Here is a 22297-nt window from a genome sequence, read left to right on the forward strand (position 1 = left end):
CCCAGAAGCTCAGGTTGTTGTATGGGTGCTATGATTATTTTTCTTGTGAGTAAGAATTTTATATCTACTTGAGTTTTTATGCCTTAGTATGGAGCACTGATCATGCATGTGGGATGGCTTATCCTCCACATCTTTATTAATCAGAGTAGGATTAGAAACCCTGTCTCATTAATTCTCCTAGCATCACCTCCCTTCAGCCATCCTATTCTGCACACAGCAATATTGCTGCTCTCTTTTACAGGTATCATTTTGGCCATTATGCTCATGAAGTGTTTGTATGTGTCTGCTGCTGCTTTCCACAGTTTTTCTGTGGAGACGAGCCACTCAAGGATTGACTTTTACAACATACTCTTTTTCCCCTAGAACAGCTGAGCTGTGGAATTCCTTTCCTTTTCAGTATAAACTCACTACCTTATAGTGCCAGAGCTACAAACACCTGCAAGGTCCTGATTACTTTCTTCTCCCTTTTTTCACTTGAAGAATGTTTGGAAGTCGAGAACATTATCTCGGAAAGCAATAATGGGTATGTTTGAAGGAATAGTGGTTCCAACAATGTTGTATGGTTGCAAGGCGTGGGCTATGGATAGAGTTGTGCGCAGGAGGTTGGATGTGCTGGAAATGAGATGTTTGAGGACAATATGTGGTGTGAGGTGGTTTGATCGAGTAAGTAATGTAAGGGTAAGAGAGATGTGTGGAAATAAAAAGAGCGTGGTTGAGAGAGCAGAAGAGGTTGTTTTGAAATGGTTTGGGCACATGGAGAGAATGCATGAGGAAAGATTGACCAAGAGGATATGTGTGTCGGAGGTGGAGGGAACGAGGAGAAGTGGGAGACCAAATTGGAGGTGGAAAGATGGAGTGAAAAAGATTTTGAGTGATCAGGGCCTGAACATGCAGGAGGGTGAAAGGTGGGCAAGGAATAGAGTGAATTCAATCGATGTGGTATACCGGGGTCGACGTGCTGTCAATGGATTGAATCAGGGCATGTGAAGCATCTGGGGTAAACCATGGAAAGTTTTGTGGGGCCTGGATGTGGAAAGGGAGCTGTGGTTTCGGGCATTATTACATGACAGCTAGAGACTGAGTGTGAACGAATGGGGCCTTTGTTGTCTTTTCCTAGTGCTGCCTCGCACACATGAGGGGGGAGGGGGATGTTATTCCATGTGTAGCGAGGTGGCGATGGGAATAAATAAAGGCAGACAGTATGAATTATGTACATGTGTATATATGTATATGTCTGTGTGTGTATATATATGTGTACATTGAGATGTATAGGTATGTATATTTGCGTGTGTGGACGTGTATGTATATACGTGTGTATGGGGGTGGGTTGGGCCATTTCATTCGTCTGTTTCTTTGCGCTACCTCGCAAACACGGGAGACAGCGACAAAGCAAAATAATAATAATAATAAAATTCTTTCACCTTAGATGGCCTTTGATTAGGGAATGTTTTGCTTGTGCCATGTCAGTTACTAAAAAGGTAAAATATTCCTGTGGCAAGAAATTGAGGGAACACAAAACCAGCGAGTAAAACACTCATAACAAAAAGAAATGAGGTAGGTAGGCCAGCGGGAAAACAGGACTTTTTTTTGTTTTGTTTTTATACGTAGCTACCTATCCTTTATAGCAAGGTAGCATTAAAAAAAAAACAGATTAGCTTGGACCTCATTTGCACACACAGTCTTTAGCTGTCATATGTAATGTACTGAAACCAAAGCCTGCTGTTTACAGCCATTCCCCATAGACTACTATGTTGTTTACCTTTACCTTTCCATGAGCTCTTTTTCAGTCCATTGATAGCACACAGCTCCCCAAATATGATAGTAATTCATTTCATATTGTTCTATGTATTCCTTTTACCATCCTGAATTTCAAGCTGTGTTACCCTTGAGACTTTTCTATTTTATCCTCCTGTATCTTCAATCTCCCTCAAAACAGTACCAATAAGCATATAGGACTTGATTAGAAGAACTGCTACGCCACAGCAAACCAAAGGAAACTCTTTTTTAATAGGAAACCTACAAATAATAATCAGTATGACATATTAATCGGTACAGTATGACTGTAGTCCTTCTGGTAGGTCATTTACATAGGACAAGCATATCAGTAACCCCAGTTCCAGGCCAATGGCAGGCCATTGGCTGCTAAGACCCACTCAGAAAAGTAATTTCAATGTAAGAAAGTGCAGTAACAGGTATATAGAGAGATGTTTGTGTGAGCTGTTCTCAAGAAAAAGATGAAGTCTATAGCAGTTATTAGGAGTATCTTTTCAGTTTTAAGTATTTTTATTTGTCTAACTTGTGTATGCCATACAGATGATGCTGATGTGACACTTGAACTTCAGTCTCTTGATCAGCCAAACTGGAGGGATTCACCTATACCAATAAACTGTAAAGTGGAAGGTGTTGACTCTAATACAGTGGTGAGTCTCGGAATAGAACAGACAAACTTCATTCTTTATCAGTTGTATTGCTCCTTTTCATTAAAAACTTTCATGTATACCTTATCATAGGGAACACTAAAACTTGTCAACTAATTCTAGTCACCCATAAAGATTTACTTTTGAGGAATTATAAGGAAGAGGAAGAAAAAAGACATACCTCTATAATCTTGATGTTCAGCTTTTAGATATCTGCCCTATACTTTAAAGCAATGAATAGCCAATAAGTTCTAGCTCTGTACAGATTCCACAAAATCAGTCCGTTCATGTTGCCATTAATGGTTCTTATTTTTCTCTCCCAGTAAATACTAAAATTTTCACCAAAGGTAAATGCTACAACAACAAAAGCAAGCATAATTCTTTGACATAGATTTTGACTGTTTCCTGTAAATCCTTTAAGATAGTAAAAATCAAGGTGTTAGTGATGTAACTCACATTAAAAGCAAGAGACACATCAACATGTTACTGTAATCATGGCCCCACCCAACTTGGACTCAAGTAAAGGCTAGCTGAGTAACTAATTCTCATGCAGTGTGGTGCCTTGAAAAGATGGCTGTTTCCATGTTTAGTTCATGGCCATCAAAAAAATGTCCACTTTAATTTTGTATTGGTAGAATACTCCAGATCTCTCCTGACCCACAGTTTACCATTTCTCTACAGACACAACAAATCCTTGGCAGGTTCTTCCTGGATTATGATTTGACTATCCTGAACTTTGATATAACCCACAAAATAAACAAACTTATCTTTATTCTAAATCTTAAAACCAATATTTAACCTTTTGGGTGCATCATGAGATTTCAAGGACTAGCTTTTATTATAAAAATGATAGATTATATTTGCCAGCTTTGTTTCTTAGGGGACAAAACAAATTTAGGGGAATGGTTATATCATATAGAATCATTCATATTTCATGATTCAAAATATTAGTGATATTTATGTATTCTAAGATGAGATTAGGTAAGTTATAGTAGGTTAGGGTTGTTGTGACATGTGGATATACCAAAAAAGAATTATATAGTCAGTTCAGAATTTATTTTTACTTGCATTTACAAATCACTATATCTGATCTCAACTTAGTCTTGTATATTATATCTTCACCCTTATCTGTTTCATTATCTGCAAACTACAAAGTTGAAAAAATCAGCTAGTATCCATTCCTTGTAAAGACTGCCCTAAAACTTGTAGGAACAATCATCCAATGTGAATCAGAAACTTTTGTATGATGCCAAGGGAGGTTTGGCACCAACACTAGCCATATCTTAATAGCGACAATTGCTTTAATTTCTGAAGATGAATCATGTCGCCTTTATTGAACTGAAGTCTGGAGACAAAATCCTCATCTGCTTATTCATAGTTTTAACATATTAGTTTCTGCAGCTACATGTTTATGAATGATATACAGAAAAAGTTTTTGAAAATGATATGGAGTAAGATTTTCCAGTTACCCTGTCACTGGTGCTTCATGATAATATGTAGTGTTTGTCAAAAAAAAGAAGAAAAATATCTAGATTAATAAGAATTTGCTCTGTGCCTTAATTTAGATTTCAGTAGACATATGGTGGTTGGTTTAGGTGCCTTCAGCCTCCCGTGATAATGCCATTAGTTACCCATTATCCAAGGCAAGCTAAGGAATCTACTCTTTTATTGCTTCAAATACTGAAAATCAGCAATGCAAGTGATAGTAACAGTGAAATTATAGATACAGATTATGAATTTGTGAGCTTAATGATTATAATTTTCTCCTCTCAGTACCCTTAAAGCCAGCTCCATTTGTAAATTTTGTTTTATTTTGAGATATATAATAACCTGAAAGTAGTGTTTGTATGTAAATGGTGTGCTTGTATTTAAGAAAAATATATTTAATGTAATTGAAAAAATCATAGAAATTTGGAAAGAATTTGTGAACAGGCAGTAATCTGCTTGCCAATCTCCCCACACAGCCAGGGCAGTGTTAATGTTAAACCTTTTCATATAATGGCAAATTGTACAAATGTCACCCATTTTCTGGCTGCTAATGCAGACAGCTTTGCTAAGCATACATTGTTATATTTCTTGATTCGCAAAGATTTTGTGTCTTCAAGGCCACTGCTGATGCACAGCTAATCACTGAAGTAGGAGATACTTTCTTTGCTTCTTTTTTTTTTGTGGAGTGAATTATAGATGTAGCAGGACAGACAGCACAGAAAGAAAAGCAGTGTTCTTTCTTTTGCTTTTGGTGTGAGGTAGGCTATACTGTACTTTCATTGCTTTTAGATAGTTTTGAAATTATGTATAAACATATAAAAAGTAATTCTACACTACTGCTATAGAAAATTTCTTAACAACACATGTTTATTCTGCAGTTGCTGGTGGAAACATGTTAAGGTCTATTCTATTTTGGGAGTAGATAAGCTATTTTACAAGATGTGCAGACAGAAAATATACCAATACATATTGGAAGGAAAAATATTGGCAGTTTATGTAAATATTTCTAGCCACACGTAAAGGTTTCCAGCTATGTGGGGTAGTGGTGATCACAAGGGGATCTGAGAGGCTTGAGATCCTTACCAACACACGTACTTCATCAACCAGTAAAAGGATATGATTGCTTTTTGTACAGTGTAAAAAATTTGGGCCCATTAATCTTTATCTTTTGATAGTTATTAGATACTATTCTCTGTATGTGTTTATCTATCCATGATCAGTTGTTCATTCTCAGTTTGATAAGATGGATGAGATACATGCAGCTTTCACAGCACTTTCACACATTTGACATGGTGTATAGACAAGAGGTGCTAAAGCAGGCCAATAACCCTGTAAAAATGGTGGAGCCCAAAGGAGTGTTTTTCAGGAGTAATGAACCAAATGGAGAGAGAGAGAGAGAGAGAGAGAGAGAGAGAGAGAGAGAGAGAGAGAGAGAGAGAGAGAGAGAGAGAGAGAGAGAGAGAGCAGATAAGAAGAAATGAAAGGAATTGGTAAGGCTGGACAGAGGACCAACACTCCCACTTCTAGCTCAGGGATGCTAGGGTTATTGATAGTATATGTCTTAGGCTTAAGATTTTGTTTACAATTGCAGATAGACATGTGGTTAAGGGAAAAGAGCAAGAATTTAAAGGCTGAATTAAGAGTAGCAACCCTGACATTTTAGAGGTAACACAGAAGAGCTTAAATCTGACAACCTGGAACGCATGTGATAGCTAGGTAGAACAAACATAAAGGAGGGAGTGAATGGCCATCTTAACCACTCCCCTGCTCTCTGTTTCATATGAAATATACTGAAGCAGACCTCTTTGCAAGTCATGTGATATTTTAGTGACTACCACCATCATTTGAATTCCCAGCTGATGTTTGAATCCCAAGTTACCCATAGGTGTTACTAGCATTGTACCACCGCAAGCGTCTCCATCATCCACAGATCATCGTAGACAGTACATGCATGTTTGCTTGGCATGTTGCCTCAAGTACTCTCCCACTATCTTACATGTATGACATGCATGGCAATTGATGGGTGAGGAAAGCATGTATACATTATTGTATTCAGTTAAAATAGAATAGACAAAGAAATGTGTGTTTATAGAAGATAGAGCCTGAACTAGATCACATCTAGAATATTAAAGGCATTTCATGGCAATGGAAAACAGTAATTGCAGTTGAGATGAAAAAATGCTGAGTTTCATATAGGTTTCATTTACACCAGCCTTTAGGGATTTATTTTTACAATAAAACCTGTGGTATCCATGATTTGAGACAGTGAAATGTTCAAAACAATATATGTTTTCTGATTTCTGTTGGCAACCATCTGTTGTCTAAAACAATAGAGAATATTAGAATGGATAAGTAAAAATATAATGAATCACACACACCATGCTGCATTGATTGGTGTACTCACCACCCGGTGTTTGGGGTGCTGGCAATTGTTTACCATCTCCCTTGTGCTTTCTGGCTTGGTGTTGTGTACTAGTCTTCCACATTTGTGTATTTTGTGCACCCCAGAATACAATTATAGACAGTGGCTCCCTTCAGGCATGGTCAACAATTGCCTGACAGCTCATTAAAACCACCTTTGTCTCATCTAAGAAAGATGTTCTGCAAAAGGCTGGCTAAGAGTAATTCCCAGGTGGTAGTAATTAAGGACTTCAACTTTATATGCTTACATATATTAATATTTTCTCTGTGAAATATTTATAATTAGATAAAATGTTTTAAGATGTTACAGTTTCTGAATTATTTGATATCTAAAAAAGATCAAAACAGCTGATTTCCAAGCATATCAGGTAACAGAGCACCCACGTAAACTTTGCAAGTGGCAACTCATTTGCTTGACAGTCTTTCCACTCTATGCAATTAGATGTTCATAAGGAATTATGTGTGATGATGTCTCATAATGTCTGTTTTAAACAATCTTTGGCACCTAGGAGTGTCAACATTCCAGGTTATTGTACATGTTTCTTCTTTGGTGATCTGTGGGTAATTGAAGTAAATGAAACTTTTTTCATCTATTTGGGAGAATGCTAGTGATATTTGTGGTTAAAAGTGGAATCAAGTATCAGCTAGAAATTCAAGTAAGGGCAGGAATAATTAGATTGTCATTTGAGATCCAGAGCAGCTTTCATTAATTCCCATCATATAAGGTACACAGCAATGTTATAATTAATCTTGCATTGACACTTGCAGTAAAGCATGTTTTTAAACTGTTCAAACTTGCAGGAGCTGATAAATCTAATACCATACATCCATGCATCATCATGGGTTACCAGATGGCCATGTGCTTAAATATCCTAAAGTTCCTTAACACATATGATGGCTATTTATCTTTTTTATCATTTATAGCATTTTACAAAGTTAACACATATCAGAAACATTAATGTAACTAGCACTGCTTCAGATTTATTATCCCTTTGTAAAAGGGTCAGTAGAAATCCTTCTCATTCATCATTATGTGTATTCAAGCCAGTTGAACATTTGTCATTATGATAATTTAATAGAATGTAACTCAAATTCTTTAAGAAGTTTTAGTGTTGCAGTTTATCTTATATACACCAGAAAGGCAACCAATAACAGTAATGAATTATCTCAAGACCTACAAATATAGTCCTTATTATCAGTGTGATCCTTAAAGTCAGCAATTCATTTCAAAACCAACATTTTAATGTTTCATATCTCAGACTTTGTCATTAGGATACTGTTTCATACATTCAAATTAGGATGATGGATCAGGTCTCCAGAAAATTAAACATGTGCCAGTCACAAAATTTACTATGACTAGCTAATTATGTTTTTTTTTTTTTACTAGAACACCACTTGGCCCTTGACCCTTGACCCTTGACCCTTACATATCAGCAAGTCCTATAAAACGTAGATTTTCTTATTGTGATTATCATGGTTATATGAAATCACATAATAATTATCCTCTTAAATGTACATGCATGATTTTTTTTGCCCCAAACAGACAGTCCTCTTCTCTCACTATGATGATCCACAAGTGTCAATTCAAAATCGTACAAAAATGTCAACTTCCAGTCATCTAGTAAACATAGCCATCAGCCAGGGCGAGGAAGGATCTGTACCATTCACCATCTTCACTCTTGGCTTTTACTCCCTTAGTCTGGACCTGAAAGGGCTTTGGTCTTGTGAAGTTTTCACTCCCACTGGTGACTCCCTTGGTAGTGATACAATGTATCTAGAAATTGCAGGTAAATGGACAGTTATATACTTAATTTCCATGAAAAGTCAGAAAATTAAATCTTATATCAATATATTTCCAAACCTTTCTGGTAATTTGGTCTTGCATTTTCTAGGAAATTTCAACCTTTATAAGTGAGTTAGATTTAAAGTAAGTGTTATTCATATAGAACAATAGTAGTTGTAGGTGATCAGAAAGCTGTCATGATTAAAATGCTTTTATCATTAAATGTATTTAGTAGAATCTTGGGTGCCCACATTTTAGCCATCTACTATACACTTTTATATGCATACGTATATCTATATACTGAAACAGTGAGGCATTTTTGTAAAGAAAGTAAAGCATGTGTATAATTATGAGAGAGGAGCATGAGTGGTTCCAGGTGAAGATGGGTCTACAACAGTTTTAGAGAGAGAGAAAGAGAGAGAGAGAGGCAGGTCTACAGTCTGTCAGAGGTGAGAGGTCATGGGATGTGAGTCAGTTTGCTGATGATAGCACTGGTGGCAGATTTGAGTGTGAACAAAAGCAAGTTTATTAAATTTATCAGTGGAGAGTGACCGGTTATTTGGAGTGTGAGTTTGAATGGAAAAGACTTGGGGGAAGCAGTTTTTTTGGATACATGCGAGTGGACATGGCAGTGAATGGAACAATGAGAGCTGAAGTAAGCTGTTACATTGATAAGGGGACCAAGGTCCTGGGCACATTGAGAAATATATGTAAAGAGAGGTCAGTGTCTTTAATGTTAAAGACAGGTATGTTTGATGGTATATTAGTCCCATCAGTGTTGTATGGATGCAAGGTCTGGGTGCATGATGACAAAGACAGAAGAGTTTGACTTTGTTGGAAATGAAATATATTGGAAAAAAGTTTTAAGATATGCAGTGACTTTTATCTGCTTAGCTATCATCTCATACAACAGCTATTCTCAGAACATGTAGCCTAAATTTCCATTAGAAACACAATTTGCTTTCTTGTGCCTCACTGGTGTACACACACACTCTGCCCCTCCACTTCAGCCTCTGTTCTCACATATGCTCAGTTTATTGTGATATGTTCTCTTGATCACTCACCCTGCAATAAATGTCTTTACATCTTCATACCATCCCACTGTTCTATATTTTGCTTTATAGAATACCTTTCATTACCTTTCATTACTTAAACTTCTTCCTTGCAACTCCTCCACGCTTCCTTCACTCAGCTTCCCAATGCTATAGTCTCTCCCAGAGACCTTCCACTTTAACTTGCAATGTACTGCCCAAGAGACGAAGTTGGACACATTAGGCTACCCTTTTTTCTTACTGCATTGTCAGCCTAAGGGGCAGTGATTGAGAATTTGCCTTCATAGAAATGGCCTCCTTCAGCAGCTTATACAAACCACCTGCTGCTAATTTAGACACCAATGCAGGAGATTTTATCTGCTGCTCATGGACTGTAATATTCCATAGGTTTGTACCATCATGTTCAAAGATCATCCCATCTTGCCCATGGTTAATACCATCATACTCAAGGATCATACCTTCCTCCTGAAGGATCATACCATCATGTTCAAAAGTCATATTGTCAGGCTCAGAGATTGCATTGTCGACTTTTGAGTCATACTGTCATGCTCTAGGGATTAAATTGCTCCATATCTCCTGTATCTGATCCACTGGAGCCTTCCCTTAGAAATGCTAATAGAGTGCAAGTTAACAGATCTTCACTAATTGTCATGAGAACTTCGACAATAAACTCACCTCACCCTTGAGTATGTAGATATATTCACCTCACTATACTAAACATTTCTTATTCATGAAAGCTATTCTCTCAACACTCTGTAAATACAGTTGGTGATAGACTTCCGGTGCAGGAGGTTTGTAAGGACACTTTAAGCTCTCCACAGATCTGCAAAAACTAACTGCCCTCCTTATCAAAAGAAGTCACAACATATCATATGCACACTTGCTTTGATAGGAGATTCCTGAAAGGTCTTTCTGACTTGACAGAAAAATACTATTTAAGGTATGCACCAAGACTTCCAGAGAAATTTAGGTTTATCAAATCATCTGCCAGTGAGAGACAAGATTCATAAAAACATGAAAAATTTGCAGAGACATGAATTAACTTTCAAGATGATATGAACAGCAGGTTGAAAAAGTCTTCATCTCCCATTTCATTTAGCAAGACCTAGGAGAGTGCTGTTCAGTCTTGAAAGAGGAAACTCCTTCTTTTCTTATTTATGGGATCTCTCTGAGAATGTCCAAAGCATATTGAAGATTCTCATCACAAGCATTACTTTAAGAACCTCAAGGTAAAGTCATTTAGGAGATATGCTACAATTTCAAGACAAAAATCAGGATTAGCCAGAAAACTGTTCAGTAGATAAAGGTGGTCTAGAAGGCCAAAGAAAAGCCTTTGTCTCTCCCCAAGGGCTGCATTGAAAACATTAGGGACCAACGAAATATTTTCAAGAAATACTGAGACTAGCAATCTTAAGTCTGTGAGGGCTTTTATAGCATCAAACATGTTAATCTTCAAGGGAGAAGGTTATTCTCAGTTTCTAATAAGTGTAACTGAGCACCCTGTGAATTGAAGCCCTACTTCAAAATCAAGCAGCAAGTGGTTTACTTGAAAAAAAGCTAGGACTAATGCTAGAATTTATGGAGAATGAAGGTTCAGCTCTTAGACAAATTAGTCTCTAAAACAGACACTACTGAAGCACTCTCTTTACATGAAGCCTCTTAGTCAGAGTCAAAAGAGTATCAGGGGAGCTGTGGCAAGATTAACAATGATCCTTAAGGTGAACTGTGTTTAAGAGATTGTTTTAATGTTGGTAGAAGATTAAGAAAGGGCCTCCTTTTTCTTATAGAGAGTGGAGCAAGACAGGAGCAGGACCCTTTATAACCCTGTTGTGGGACAGGGTTGTCTTCTACACTGTTTGGGAATGTTCTGGCTGCCTAATTAACTGTAGGGAGAGAGAAGATTTAGGAGCATCATTAACTGGTGAAGTTCCTGTGGAATAAACCCAAGGTCCTAAATCAGCATTGATCAGTATATGGGAAAATGAGGGAACTTTAACCTTGTCTTACTTGTGTTTCCAATTAAGGGCTCCCACAATTGTTTTTTCAGACTAAGGAAGTAGCCATTATTTAGAACTCTGCCAGCAGTTTTTTATGCTTAAAACCACCTCTTGACTCAATAAGCACCTCTGAAACTTGAAAATGTGTTTTTAAGAAGTGCATTCCATGTTAAGCACACTTCATATGATGGTTAGCAGCAATAAAGTGCTTCTCACTTTTGGCCATACTACACACCTGGTCTTAGCTACAAAAGAAGCTTGACCAAGAGGGCTGCCAAGATCCTCTGTAAGGTAGATTGTAAACTGAAAGCTATGTCAAGAAAGAAGACACAACAGATCATACTACAAAAAGGAGAGTTAATATGGTTTCCCTCTAGATTAGGGTGTGAGGCACTTAGTGATTATTTAACTTCCAATTTTTACCAAACTCCCAGTAAGTAAGTTAGCAAGTAACTTTCTCAGAAGGTAAAAACACACAGGCAGAAACAGACCAGTGTAGCAATCACCACTCTGCTTCAGGAGTAAAGCTACTCCTTCCCTTGCTCTTGATCTCGCACCAACGCCTGACTTTACTCCCAAGAGTTTTCCAAACAATTCTTCCCCTTTACCCTTGAGCTTCATTTCACTCAGAGCCAGTATATCCGGGTTTGTTTCCTCAAACAAAATACCTATCTCTCCTTTCTTCTCATTATGGTTACATCCACACAGATTCAGACACCCTTATTTGAACCTTCTAGGAGGATAAGCACTCCCTACTTGACTCCTTCTATGGTTTCCTCTTTCAGAAGTTAAAATACAGGAAGGGAATGATTTCTAGCCCCTACTCGAACCCCTTGTAATCGCCTTATATATATTATTATATAATTATTTTGCTTTCTCACTGTCTCCCGCGTTAGCGAGGTAGCGCAAGGAAACAGGCGAAAGAATGGCCCAACCCACCCACATACACATGTATATACATACACGTCCACACACGCAAATATACATACCTATACATCCCAACGTACACATATATATACACACACAGACATATACATATATACACATGTACATAATTCATTCTGTCTGCCTTTATTCATTTCCATCGCCACCTCACCACACATGAAATAACAACCCCCTCCCCCCTCATGTGTGCGAGGTAGCGCTAGGAAATGACAACAAAGGCAACATACACGTCCACACACGCAAATATACATACCTATCCATCCCAGCGTATACATATATATACACACACAGACATATACATATATACACATGTACATAATTCATTCTGTCTGCCTTTATTCCTTCCCATCGCCACCTCACCACACATGAAATAACAACCCCCTCCCCCCTCATGTGTGCGAGGTAGCGCTAGGAAAAGACAACAAAGGCCCCATTCATTCACACTCAATCTCTAGCTGTCATGTAACAATGCACCAAAACCACAGCTCCCTTTCCACATCCAGGCCCTACACAATTTTCCATGGTTTACCCCAGACGCTTCACATGCCCTGGTTCAATCCATTGACAGCACGTCAACCCCAGTATACCACATCGTTCCAATTCACTCTATTCCTTGCACGCCTTTCACCCTCCTGCATGTTCAGGCCCCGATCACTCAAAATCTTTTTCACTCCATCTTTCCACCTCCAATTTGGTCTCCCACTTCTCCTCGTTCCCTCCACCTCTGACACATATATCCTCTTTGTCCATCTTTCCTCTCTCATTCTCTCCATGTGACCAAACCATTTCAAAACACCCTTTTCTGCTCTCTCAACCACACTTTCTATTACCACACATCTCTCTTACCCTATTATTACTTACTCAATCAAACCACCTCACACCACATATTGTCCTCAAACATCTCATTTCCAGCACTTCCACCGTCCTGCGTACAACTCTATCCATAGCCCACGCCTCGCAACCATACAACATTGTTGGAACCACAATTCCTTCAAACATACCCATTTTTGCTTTCCAAGATAATGTTATCGACTTCCACACATTCTTCAACGCTCCCAGAACTTTCACCCCCTCCCCCACCCTATGATTCACTTCCGCTTCCATGGTTCCATCCACTGCCAAATCCACTCCCAGATATCTAAAACACTTCACTTCCTCCAATTTTTTTCCATTTAAACTTACCTCCCAATTGACTTGTCCCTCAACCCTACTGTACCTAATTACCTTGCTCTTATTCACATTTACTCTCAGGTTTCTTCTTTCACATACTTTACCAAACTCAGTCACCAGCTTCTGCAGTTTCTCACACGAATCAGCCACCAGCGCTGTATCATCAGAGAACAACAACTGACTCACTTCCCAAGCTCTCTCATCCACAACAGACTGCATACTTGCCCCTCTTTCCAAAGCTCTTCCACTCACCTCCATAACAACCCCATCCATAAACAAATTAAACAACCATGGAGACATCACACACCCCTGCCGCAAACCTACATTCACTGAGAACCAATCACTTTCCTCTCTTCTTACACATACACATGCCTAACATCCTCGATAGAAACTGTTCGCTGCTTCTAACAACTTGCCTCTCACACCATATATTCTTAATGCCTTCCACAGAGCATCTCTATCAACTCTATCATATGGCTTCTCCAGATCCATAAATGCTACTTACAAATCCATTTGCTTTTCTAAGTATTTCTCACATACATTCTTCAAAGCAAACACCTGATCCACACCTCCTCTACCACTTCTGAAACCACACTGCTCTTCCCCAATCTGATGCTCTGTACATGCCTTCACCCTCTCAATCAATACCCTCCCATATGATTTCTCAGGAATACTCAACAAACTTATACCTCTGTAATTTGAGCACTCACTTTTATCCCCTTTGCCTTTGTACAGTGGCACTATGCAAGCATTCCGCCAATCCTCAGGCACCTCACCATGAGTCATACATACATTTAATAACCTTACCAACCAGTCAACAATACAGTCACCCCCTTTTTTAACAAATTCCACTGCAATACCATCCAAACCTGCTGCCTTGCCGGCTTTCATCTTCCGCAAAGCTTTTACTACCTCTTCTCTGTTTACCAAATCATTTTCCCTAACCCTTTCACTTTGCACACCACCTTGACCAAAACGCCCTATATCTGCCACTCTATCATCAAACACATTCAACAACCCTTCAAAATACTCACTCCATCTTCTCACATCACTACTACTTGTTATCACCTCCCCACTTGCCCCCTTCACCGAAGTTCCCATTTGTTCCCTTCTTTTACACACTTTATTTACCTAATTCCAAAACATCTTTTTATTTTCCCTAAAATTTGATGATACTCTCTCACCCCAACTCTCATTTGCCCTCTTTTTCACCTCTTGCACCTTTCTCTTGACCTCCTGCCTCTTTCTTTTATACATCTCCCACTCATTTGCATTATTTCCTTGCAAAAATCATCCAAATGCCTCTCTCTTCTCTTTCTCTAATAATCTTACTTCTTCATCCCACCACTCACTACCCTCTCTAATCTGCCCAGCTCCCATGCTATCTTTTGCGCAAGCCATCACTGCTTCCCTAAATATATCCCATTCCTTCCCTACTCCCCTTACGTCCTTTGTTCTCACCTTTTTCCATTCTGTACTCAGTCTCTCCTGGTACTTCCTCACACAAGTCTCCTTCCCAAGCTCACTTACTCTCACCACTCTTTTCACCCAAACATTCTCTCTTCTTTTCTGAAAACCTCTACAAATCTTCACCTTAGCCGCCACAAGATAATGATCAGACATCCCTCCAGTTTTACCTCTCAGCACATTAACATCCAAAAGTCTCTCTTTCACGCGCCTATCAATTAGCACGTAATCCAATAACGCTCTCTGGCCATCTCTCCTACTTCCATACATATACTTATGTATATCTCTCTTTTTAAACCAGGTATTCCCAATCACCAGTCCTTTTTCAGTCCATAAATCTACAAACTCTTCACCATTTCCATATACAACACTGAACATCCCATGTACACCAATTATTCCCTCAACTGCCACATTACTAACCTTTGCATTGAAATCACCCATCACTATAACCCAGTCTCGTGCATCAAAACTACTAACACACTCACTTAGTTGCTCCCAAAACACTTACCTCATGATCTTTCTTCTCATGCCCAGGTGCATATGCACCAACAATCACCCATCTCTCTCCATCAACTTTCAGTTTTACCCATATCAATCTGGAGTTTACTTTCTTACACTCTATCACATACTCCTGCCACTCCTGTTTCAGGAGTAGTGCTGCTCCTTCCCTTGCTCTTGTCCTCTGACTAAACCCTGACTTTACTCCCAAGACATTCCCAAACCACTCTTCCCCTTTATCCTTGAGCTTCGTTCCACTCAGAGACAAAACCTCCAGGTTCCTTTCCTCAAATATACTACCTATCTCTCCTTTTTTCTCACCTTGGTTACATCCACACACATTCAGACACCCCAACCTGAGCCTTCGAGGAGGATGAGCACTCCCCTCATGACTCCTTCTTCTTTTTCCCCTTTTAGAAATTCAAAATACAAGGAAGGGAGGGTTTCCAGCCCCCCCACTCCCGTCCCCTTTAGTAGCCTTCCATGACACATTAGGAATGCGTAGGAAGTATTCTTTCTCCCCTATCCTCAGGGATATATATATGAGTTTGGTAAAGTGTGCGAAAGAAGAAAGTTAAGAGTAAATGTGAATAAGAGCAAGGTTATTAGGTACAGTAGGGTTGAGAGTCAAGTCAATTGGGAGGTAAGTTTGAATGGAGAAAAACTGGAGGAAGTGGAGTGTTTTAGATATCTGGGAGTGGATCTGGCAGCGGATGGAACCTTGGAAGCGGAAGTGGATCATAGGGTGGGGAGGGGGCGAAAATCCTGGGAGCCTTGAAGAATGTGTGGAAGTCGAGAACATTATCTCGGAAAGCAAAAATGGGTATGTTTGAAGGAATAGTGGTTCCAACAATGTTGTATGGTTGCAAGGCATGGGCTATGGATAGAGTTGTGCGCAGGAGGATGGATGTGCTGGAGGTGAGATGTTTGAGGACAATGTGTGGTGTGAGGTGGTTTGATCGAGTAAGTAATGTAAGGGTAAGAGAGATGTGTGGGAATAAAAAGAGCGTGGTTGAGAGAGCAGAAGAGGGTGTTTTGAAATGGTTTGGGCACATGGAGAGAATGAGTGAGGAAAGATTGACCAAGAGGATATATGTGTCGGAGGTGGAGGGAACGAGGAGAAGTGGGAGACCAAATTGGAGGTGGAAAGATGGAGTGAAAAAGATTTTGTGTGATCGGGGCCTGGACATGCAGGAGGGTGAAAGGAGGGCAAGGAATAGAGTGAATTGGAGCGATGTGGTATACTGGGGTTGGCGTGCTGTCAGTGGATTAAATCAAGGCATGTGTATGGGGGTGGGTTGGGCCATTTCTTTCGTCTGTTTCCTTGCGCTACCTCGCAAACGCGGGAGACAGCGGCAAAAAAAAAAAAAAAAAAAAAAAATATATATATATATATATATATATATATATATATATATATATATATATATATATATATATATATATCTTTCTTTCTTTCAAACTATTCACCATTTTCTGCATTAGCAAGGTAGCATTAAGAACAGAGGACTGGGCCTCTGCAGGAATATCCTCACCTGACCCCCTTCTCTGTTCCTTCTTTTGGAAAATTAAAAAAAAAAACAAGAGGGGAGGATTTCCAGCCCCCCACTCCCTCCCGTTTTAGTCGCCTTCTACGACACACAGGGAATATGTGGGAAGTATTCTTTCTCCCCTATCCCCAGGGATATATATATATATATATATATATATATATATATATATATATATATATATATATATATATATATATATATATATATTTTTCTTTTTGCTTTGTCGCTGTCTCCTGCGTTAGCGAGATAGTGCAAGGAAACAGACGAAAGAATGGCCCAACCCACCCACATACACATGTATATTCATTCACGTCCACACACAGCACATATACATACATATACATCTCAATGTATACATATATATACACCCATGTACATAATTCATACTGTCTGCCTTTATTCATTTCCATCGCCACACCGCTACACATGGAATAACAACACCCTCCCCCCCTCATGTGTGCGAGGTAGCACTAGGAAAAGACAACAAAGGCCCCATTCGTTCACACTCAGTCTCTAGCTGACATGTAGTAATGCACCGAAACCACATCTCCATATCCACATCCAGGCCCTACAGAACTTTCCATGGTTTACCCCAGACGCTTCACATGCCCTGGTTCAATCCATTGACAGCATGTCAACCTTGGTATACCACATCGTTCCAATTCACTCTATTCCTTGCACGCCTTTCACCCTCCTGCATGTTCAGGCCCCGATCACTCAAAATCTTTTTCACTCCATCTTTCCACCTCCAATTTGGTCTCCCACTTCTCCTCGTTCCCTCCACCTCTGACACATATATCCTCTTGGTCAATCTTTCCTCACTCATTCTCTCAATATGACCAAACCATTTCAAAACACCCTCTTCTGCTCTCTCAGCCACACTCTTTTTATTACAACACATCTCTCTTACCCTATTATTACTTACGCGATCAAACCACCTCACACCACATATTGTCCTCAAACATCTCATTTCTAGAACATCCACCCTCCTCCGCACAACTCTATCTATAGCCCATGCCTTGCAGCCATACAACATTGTTGGAACCACTATTCCTTCAGACATACCCATTTTTGCTTTCCAAGATAATGTTCTCGACTTCCACACATTCTTCAACACTCCCAGAACTTTCCCCCCCCTCCCTCACCCTATGATTCACTTCTGCTTCCATGGTTCCATCCGCTGCCAAATCCACTCCCAGATATCTAAAACACTTCACTTCCTCCAGTTTTTCCCCATTCAAACCTACCTCCTAATTGACTTGTCCCTCAACCCTACTGTACCTAATAACCTTGCTCTTATTCTCATTCACTCTCAGCTTTCTTCTTTCACACACTTTGCCAAACTCAGTTACAAGCTTCTGCAGTTTCTCACTTGAATCAGCCACCAGCACTGTATCATCAGCGAACAACAACTGACTCACTTCCCAAGTTGTCTCATCCACAACAGACTGCATACTTGCTCTGTTTTCCAAAACTCTTGCATTCACCTCCCTAAGAACCCCATCCATAAGCAAATAAAACAACCATGGAGACATCACACACCCCTGCCGCAAACCAACATTCACTTATTAACTAGACATAATAGATATAATAAAGCCATCTTGGTATGGTTTCAGCGGGTCACTGATATCATCTTTGTTGTAGCTTCTTATTGGCCAAGGGCGGGCCTGAAATAAGTAAGTAGACCCTTATCTGTTGGAACATAGCGATGGGAGGGGAAATTAATGCTTCCCTCCGGACAGTTGGTTAGAAATTCCTATCCCTTATATTGTTCTAAGAGAATATCTCACATGTGCATGACTACCTACAAGGAATGGAAGAAATGATTCAGCCAAATGTGGTGGCAATATTTGTCCACTTTTACCCATGATACTGATGACACTTTAGCTTGTCCATGGATTTTACTGGGTAAGGTTATATTGCATCTTGCATTCAATAAGGATAAAATATATCATAAAGCATGAAAACACAATATTTTACAGGTCAGGAGAGCAGATTTGATTGTAGAGAATTAGGACTGTAAACTCTTGAAACACAAGGCAACAGTTTTTATTATTCAATCCTTTGGAGATAACTGATGTGTGTAGAGAGAGACTGAAGAGTGTACTCTTGAGGTGATTTAGGAATATATGTACAGAAAGAGTGAAAGTAAAGTGACAAAAGTGAGTGAAAACATGTTTAAGGGATGTCTCGGCCAAGAATATTGCATAAAATGTAGAGGACTAATGGTAAAGACTAACAAAGGTAAGCAAGCATTTCCATATTGTATAGCTAGAATAACTGTACCATATTCGATGTAGGAATTTGGTAATTACAAGTTTTCTTTCTCCATTAGAACCCCCCATGTTTGTGAATACTCCCCCGGAAGAAGTCTATGAAGATGATGGTGCTGATCTGTACCTAAATTGTTCAGCATCAGGCTCACGAGAGACAATGGTTGCATGGTACAGGAAGGGCATTCCAGAACCAATAGTGGTAAGCATTTTTGATTTTGATGTCAAGGTTTTGTGATGAGTATTACTGGCTTACTCTCTTTACTTAAGAATCTATCTGTATTAATGTTTTCTGTTATTTTCAACCAACAGAAAGAGCCCTATGAACAACTGCAGAGTGCTTGTTGATTGGGCTTGTTTAATGGGGCTTTATTGATATACTGTTTAATTTGCCATAATGAATTGTTTCCTTTCTATCTGCAAAAACCATATGAATCTGGCAGATGCTTGCTCACAAGGTCTCAGTAGCCATATCACAACCTGCCAAGGCCTTTGAAATCAGAGTGAAGAAATTAGGTAGCAGCAAATTGCCAATCATAATTGTCATCCATTTGCCCTCAGTGATGGCATCGAGACCTGGTGACCATCATTTAACATCAGCTTCCTTTATTTTCACCATCAGATATCAGAATATGGTTTCCAAGGCACTGAGGTACTGAGAAAAGACATATTATACCATGTCAGGCTAATGGTCATAATGAAATTTCACTATTTGTGCTGGAGTTGTGTGCGAATGTGTATGATAGACCAAATGAAATATATTTGTGCTGGAGTTGTGTGCCAATGTGTATGATAGACCAAATGAAATACTCTTCAGTCTGATACTGGAAACAGAAGTGCCAATTGAGTGGAAAAGGGCAAACACCACGCCTTTCTACTGTATAAGAAAGGACAATGTAAGGAAGCTTTGAACTACAGACCAGTCTCAAGTGTAGTCTGTAAGTTACTAGTGAAGATATTCAGAGAGAATGTTGAGTACTTCATACTGAAGGAAAATTACATAAGTTAAAGATAACATGTTCTCAGGGAAAGGAGATTATGTGTAATGAATCTCATAGATATCTATGAGACTGTGCTCTGTTTTAGGCAAAAGAAAAAGCAGGCTGGATTGTTTGTATCTGAAGTGACAAAGCATTTGATTTTCTACCATGCGGCAGGCAGATTAAGAAACTGAATCACCAGGCAAGAATAAAGGGGCGACTCCTTTGATGGATAGAAGACTTGTCTTAGTGGCAGGAAACAAACATATGCTGGGGGAGCCAGTTCAAGATAGGAAGAAGTTAGTAGTGAAGTCCCATAGGGATCTTTTCTGGGACCATTCCTTTTCTTGACCTATGTGAATTGCTTGCTCATGGTATGGATCTCATTTGAGTTTGAAGACAGGTGACACTAAGGTCTTAAGGGAAGTGAAAAACAAAAAGGATTGCATCAACTTATAAAGGGATCTAAACAGCTCCAAAGTTGGTTTGATACTTGGTTGATGAAATTGATCAAAACTTAATATAAAGTAATGAGAAGCCCTCAATATGAGTATTATTCAGCTGAAAATAGGCTTCAGTAATCTTTGTGAGAAGAACTTGAGAGTTAACATGGTCCCTAACTTGTTGCCTGAGTCCCAAATAAGGAGAATAGTAAAGGAGGCAAACTGTTGGCAAATTAGATTAACCTTCAGACATGAATATTCAGCAAGCTAATCACATCCTATATAAGGCCAAAATTACAGTATGCTTCATAATTTTGGTCACCACACCTACAAAGGCACAAAGAGCTAATGAAGATGGGCCAGATGAGGGCAACAAAGATGGTCCCAGAATTAAGAGAACTAAGTTACAGGGAAAGGTTAAAGGCCTTGAATTGACTCACCGTGGAAGAAGAGTGAAGGATGATCTGATCACATTTTAAGTTGTTAAACAATTGATGATGTAAGCAGTGAACAGTTCTTCAAAATATGTAGGGATAGAACATCCAGAGAAAATAACATGAAATATTGCAAGTCATTTTCAGGAAAAGATGGAGAGTACTTTTGTAGTGTAAGAGTGATGGATGAAGTGAAGTGAATGAGGATGTGGGAAACATGAAGAGCGTACAAGAATTTGAAAGTTTGTGTGATAGCAGAAAATGATCAAGAGAAAGAGTTCATGAGTGTAAAACTCGTTCCTTTTATAGTACAAATAGCTATTCTTATAAGCATTTTAATCATTTTACAGGGAAGCATCAAGATCTTGAATCTCACTGAAAGGAAACAAGTGTAGGTAATACCCAAAGTGTCTTCAGAGGTAATTAGTTCTATGAGTTTTGCTGTAAAGTCCATGAGATGATTAAAGAAGAGTACCCAGCGTATAGCTGAACATGCATCAGATGTGGGAGGAGAAACCATTTTGCTGTATTAGGTTTTGTAAGGCTAGGATAAAGTCTGTACAAAAAATGTTAATAATGACATTGACTCAAATGACACTGAGAAAAGAATTGTCTGGATAAGACTAATCATTTCATGCCTCAGCCACATTAAGACAGTTATTGTAGTAGGTAAGGGTGCAAATTAATCATGTTGCAAGTGTAAATGTGTTACCTATGAGATACTTAAATGGTGATAAGCTTTCTGTTGAGAAAACTACTTTAAGGAAATGGGATGTTTCCTCAGTGTAGGCTTTAGGAAAATGTAAGGTTATGACCTACAGTCTTAAGAGTACATGGTATATTTATTCATATTAATTATACTTTGTTCCTGTCTCCCGCGTTAGGGAGGTAGCACAAGGAAACAGACGAAAGAATGGCCCAACCCACCCACATACACATGCATATACATACATGTCCACACATGCACATATACATACCTATATATCTCAACGTATGCATATATATATATATATATATATATATATATATATATATATATATATATATATTTTTTTTTTTTTTTTTTTTTTTTCATACTATTCGCCATTTCCCGCATTAGCGAGGTAGCGTTAAGAACAGAGGACTGGGCCTTTGAGGGAATATCCTCATATGGCCCCCTTCTCTGTTCCTTCTTTTGGAAAATTTAAAAAAAAATGAGAGGGGAGGATTTCCAGCCCCCCGCTCCCTTCCCTTTTAGTCGCCTTCTACGACATGCAGGGAATACGTGGGAAGTATTCTTTCTCCCCTATATATATTTATCTATTTATTCACTTTGCCCCGTCGCCGTCCCCCGCACCACACACGGACATATACATACATGCACATGTACATAATTC

The 22297-nt window shown here is 39.0% G+C and overlaps 1 protein-coding gene across 2 annotated transcripts in view; it reads left to right on the plus strand.

The window, feature by feature from the left end:
- Positions 1-22297, plus strand: part of LOC139749926 (uncharacterized) — a 342839-nt gene that overhangs the window by 113819 nt on the left and 206723 nt on the right. For both annotated transcript variants that reach the window (XM_071664343.1, XM_071664344.1), the window contains 3 exons: positions 2314-2420; positions 7870-8113; positions 19127-19266. In XM_071664343.1, coding sequence (XP_071520444.1) covers positions 2314-2420; positions 7870-8113; positions 19127-19266 — 491 coding nt within the window. The remainder of the gene's footprint in view (positions 1-2313; positions 2421-7869; positions 8114-19126; positions 19267-22297) is intronic.

Source organism: Panulirus ornatus, chromosome 8 (assembly GCF_036320965.1).
Source record: "Panulirus ornatus isolate Po-2019 chromosome 8, ASM3632096v1, whole genome shotgun sequence".
Lineage (NCBI taxonomy): Eukaryota > Metazoa > Arthropoda > Malacostraca > Decapoda > Palinuridae > Panulirus > Panulirus ornatus.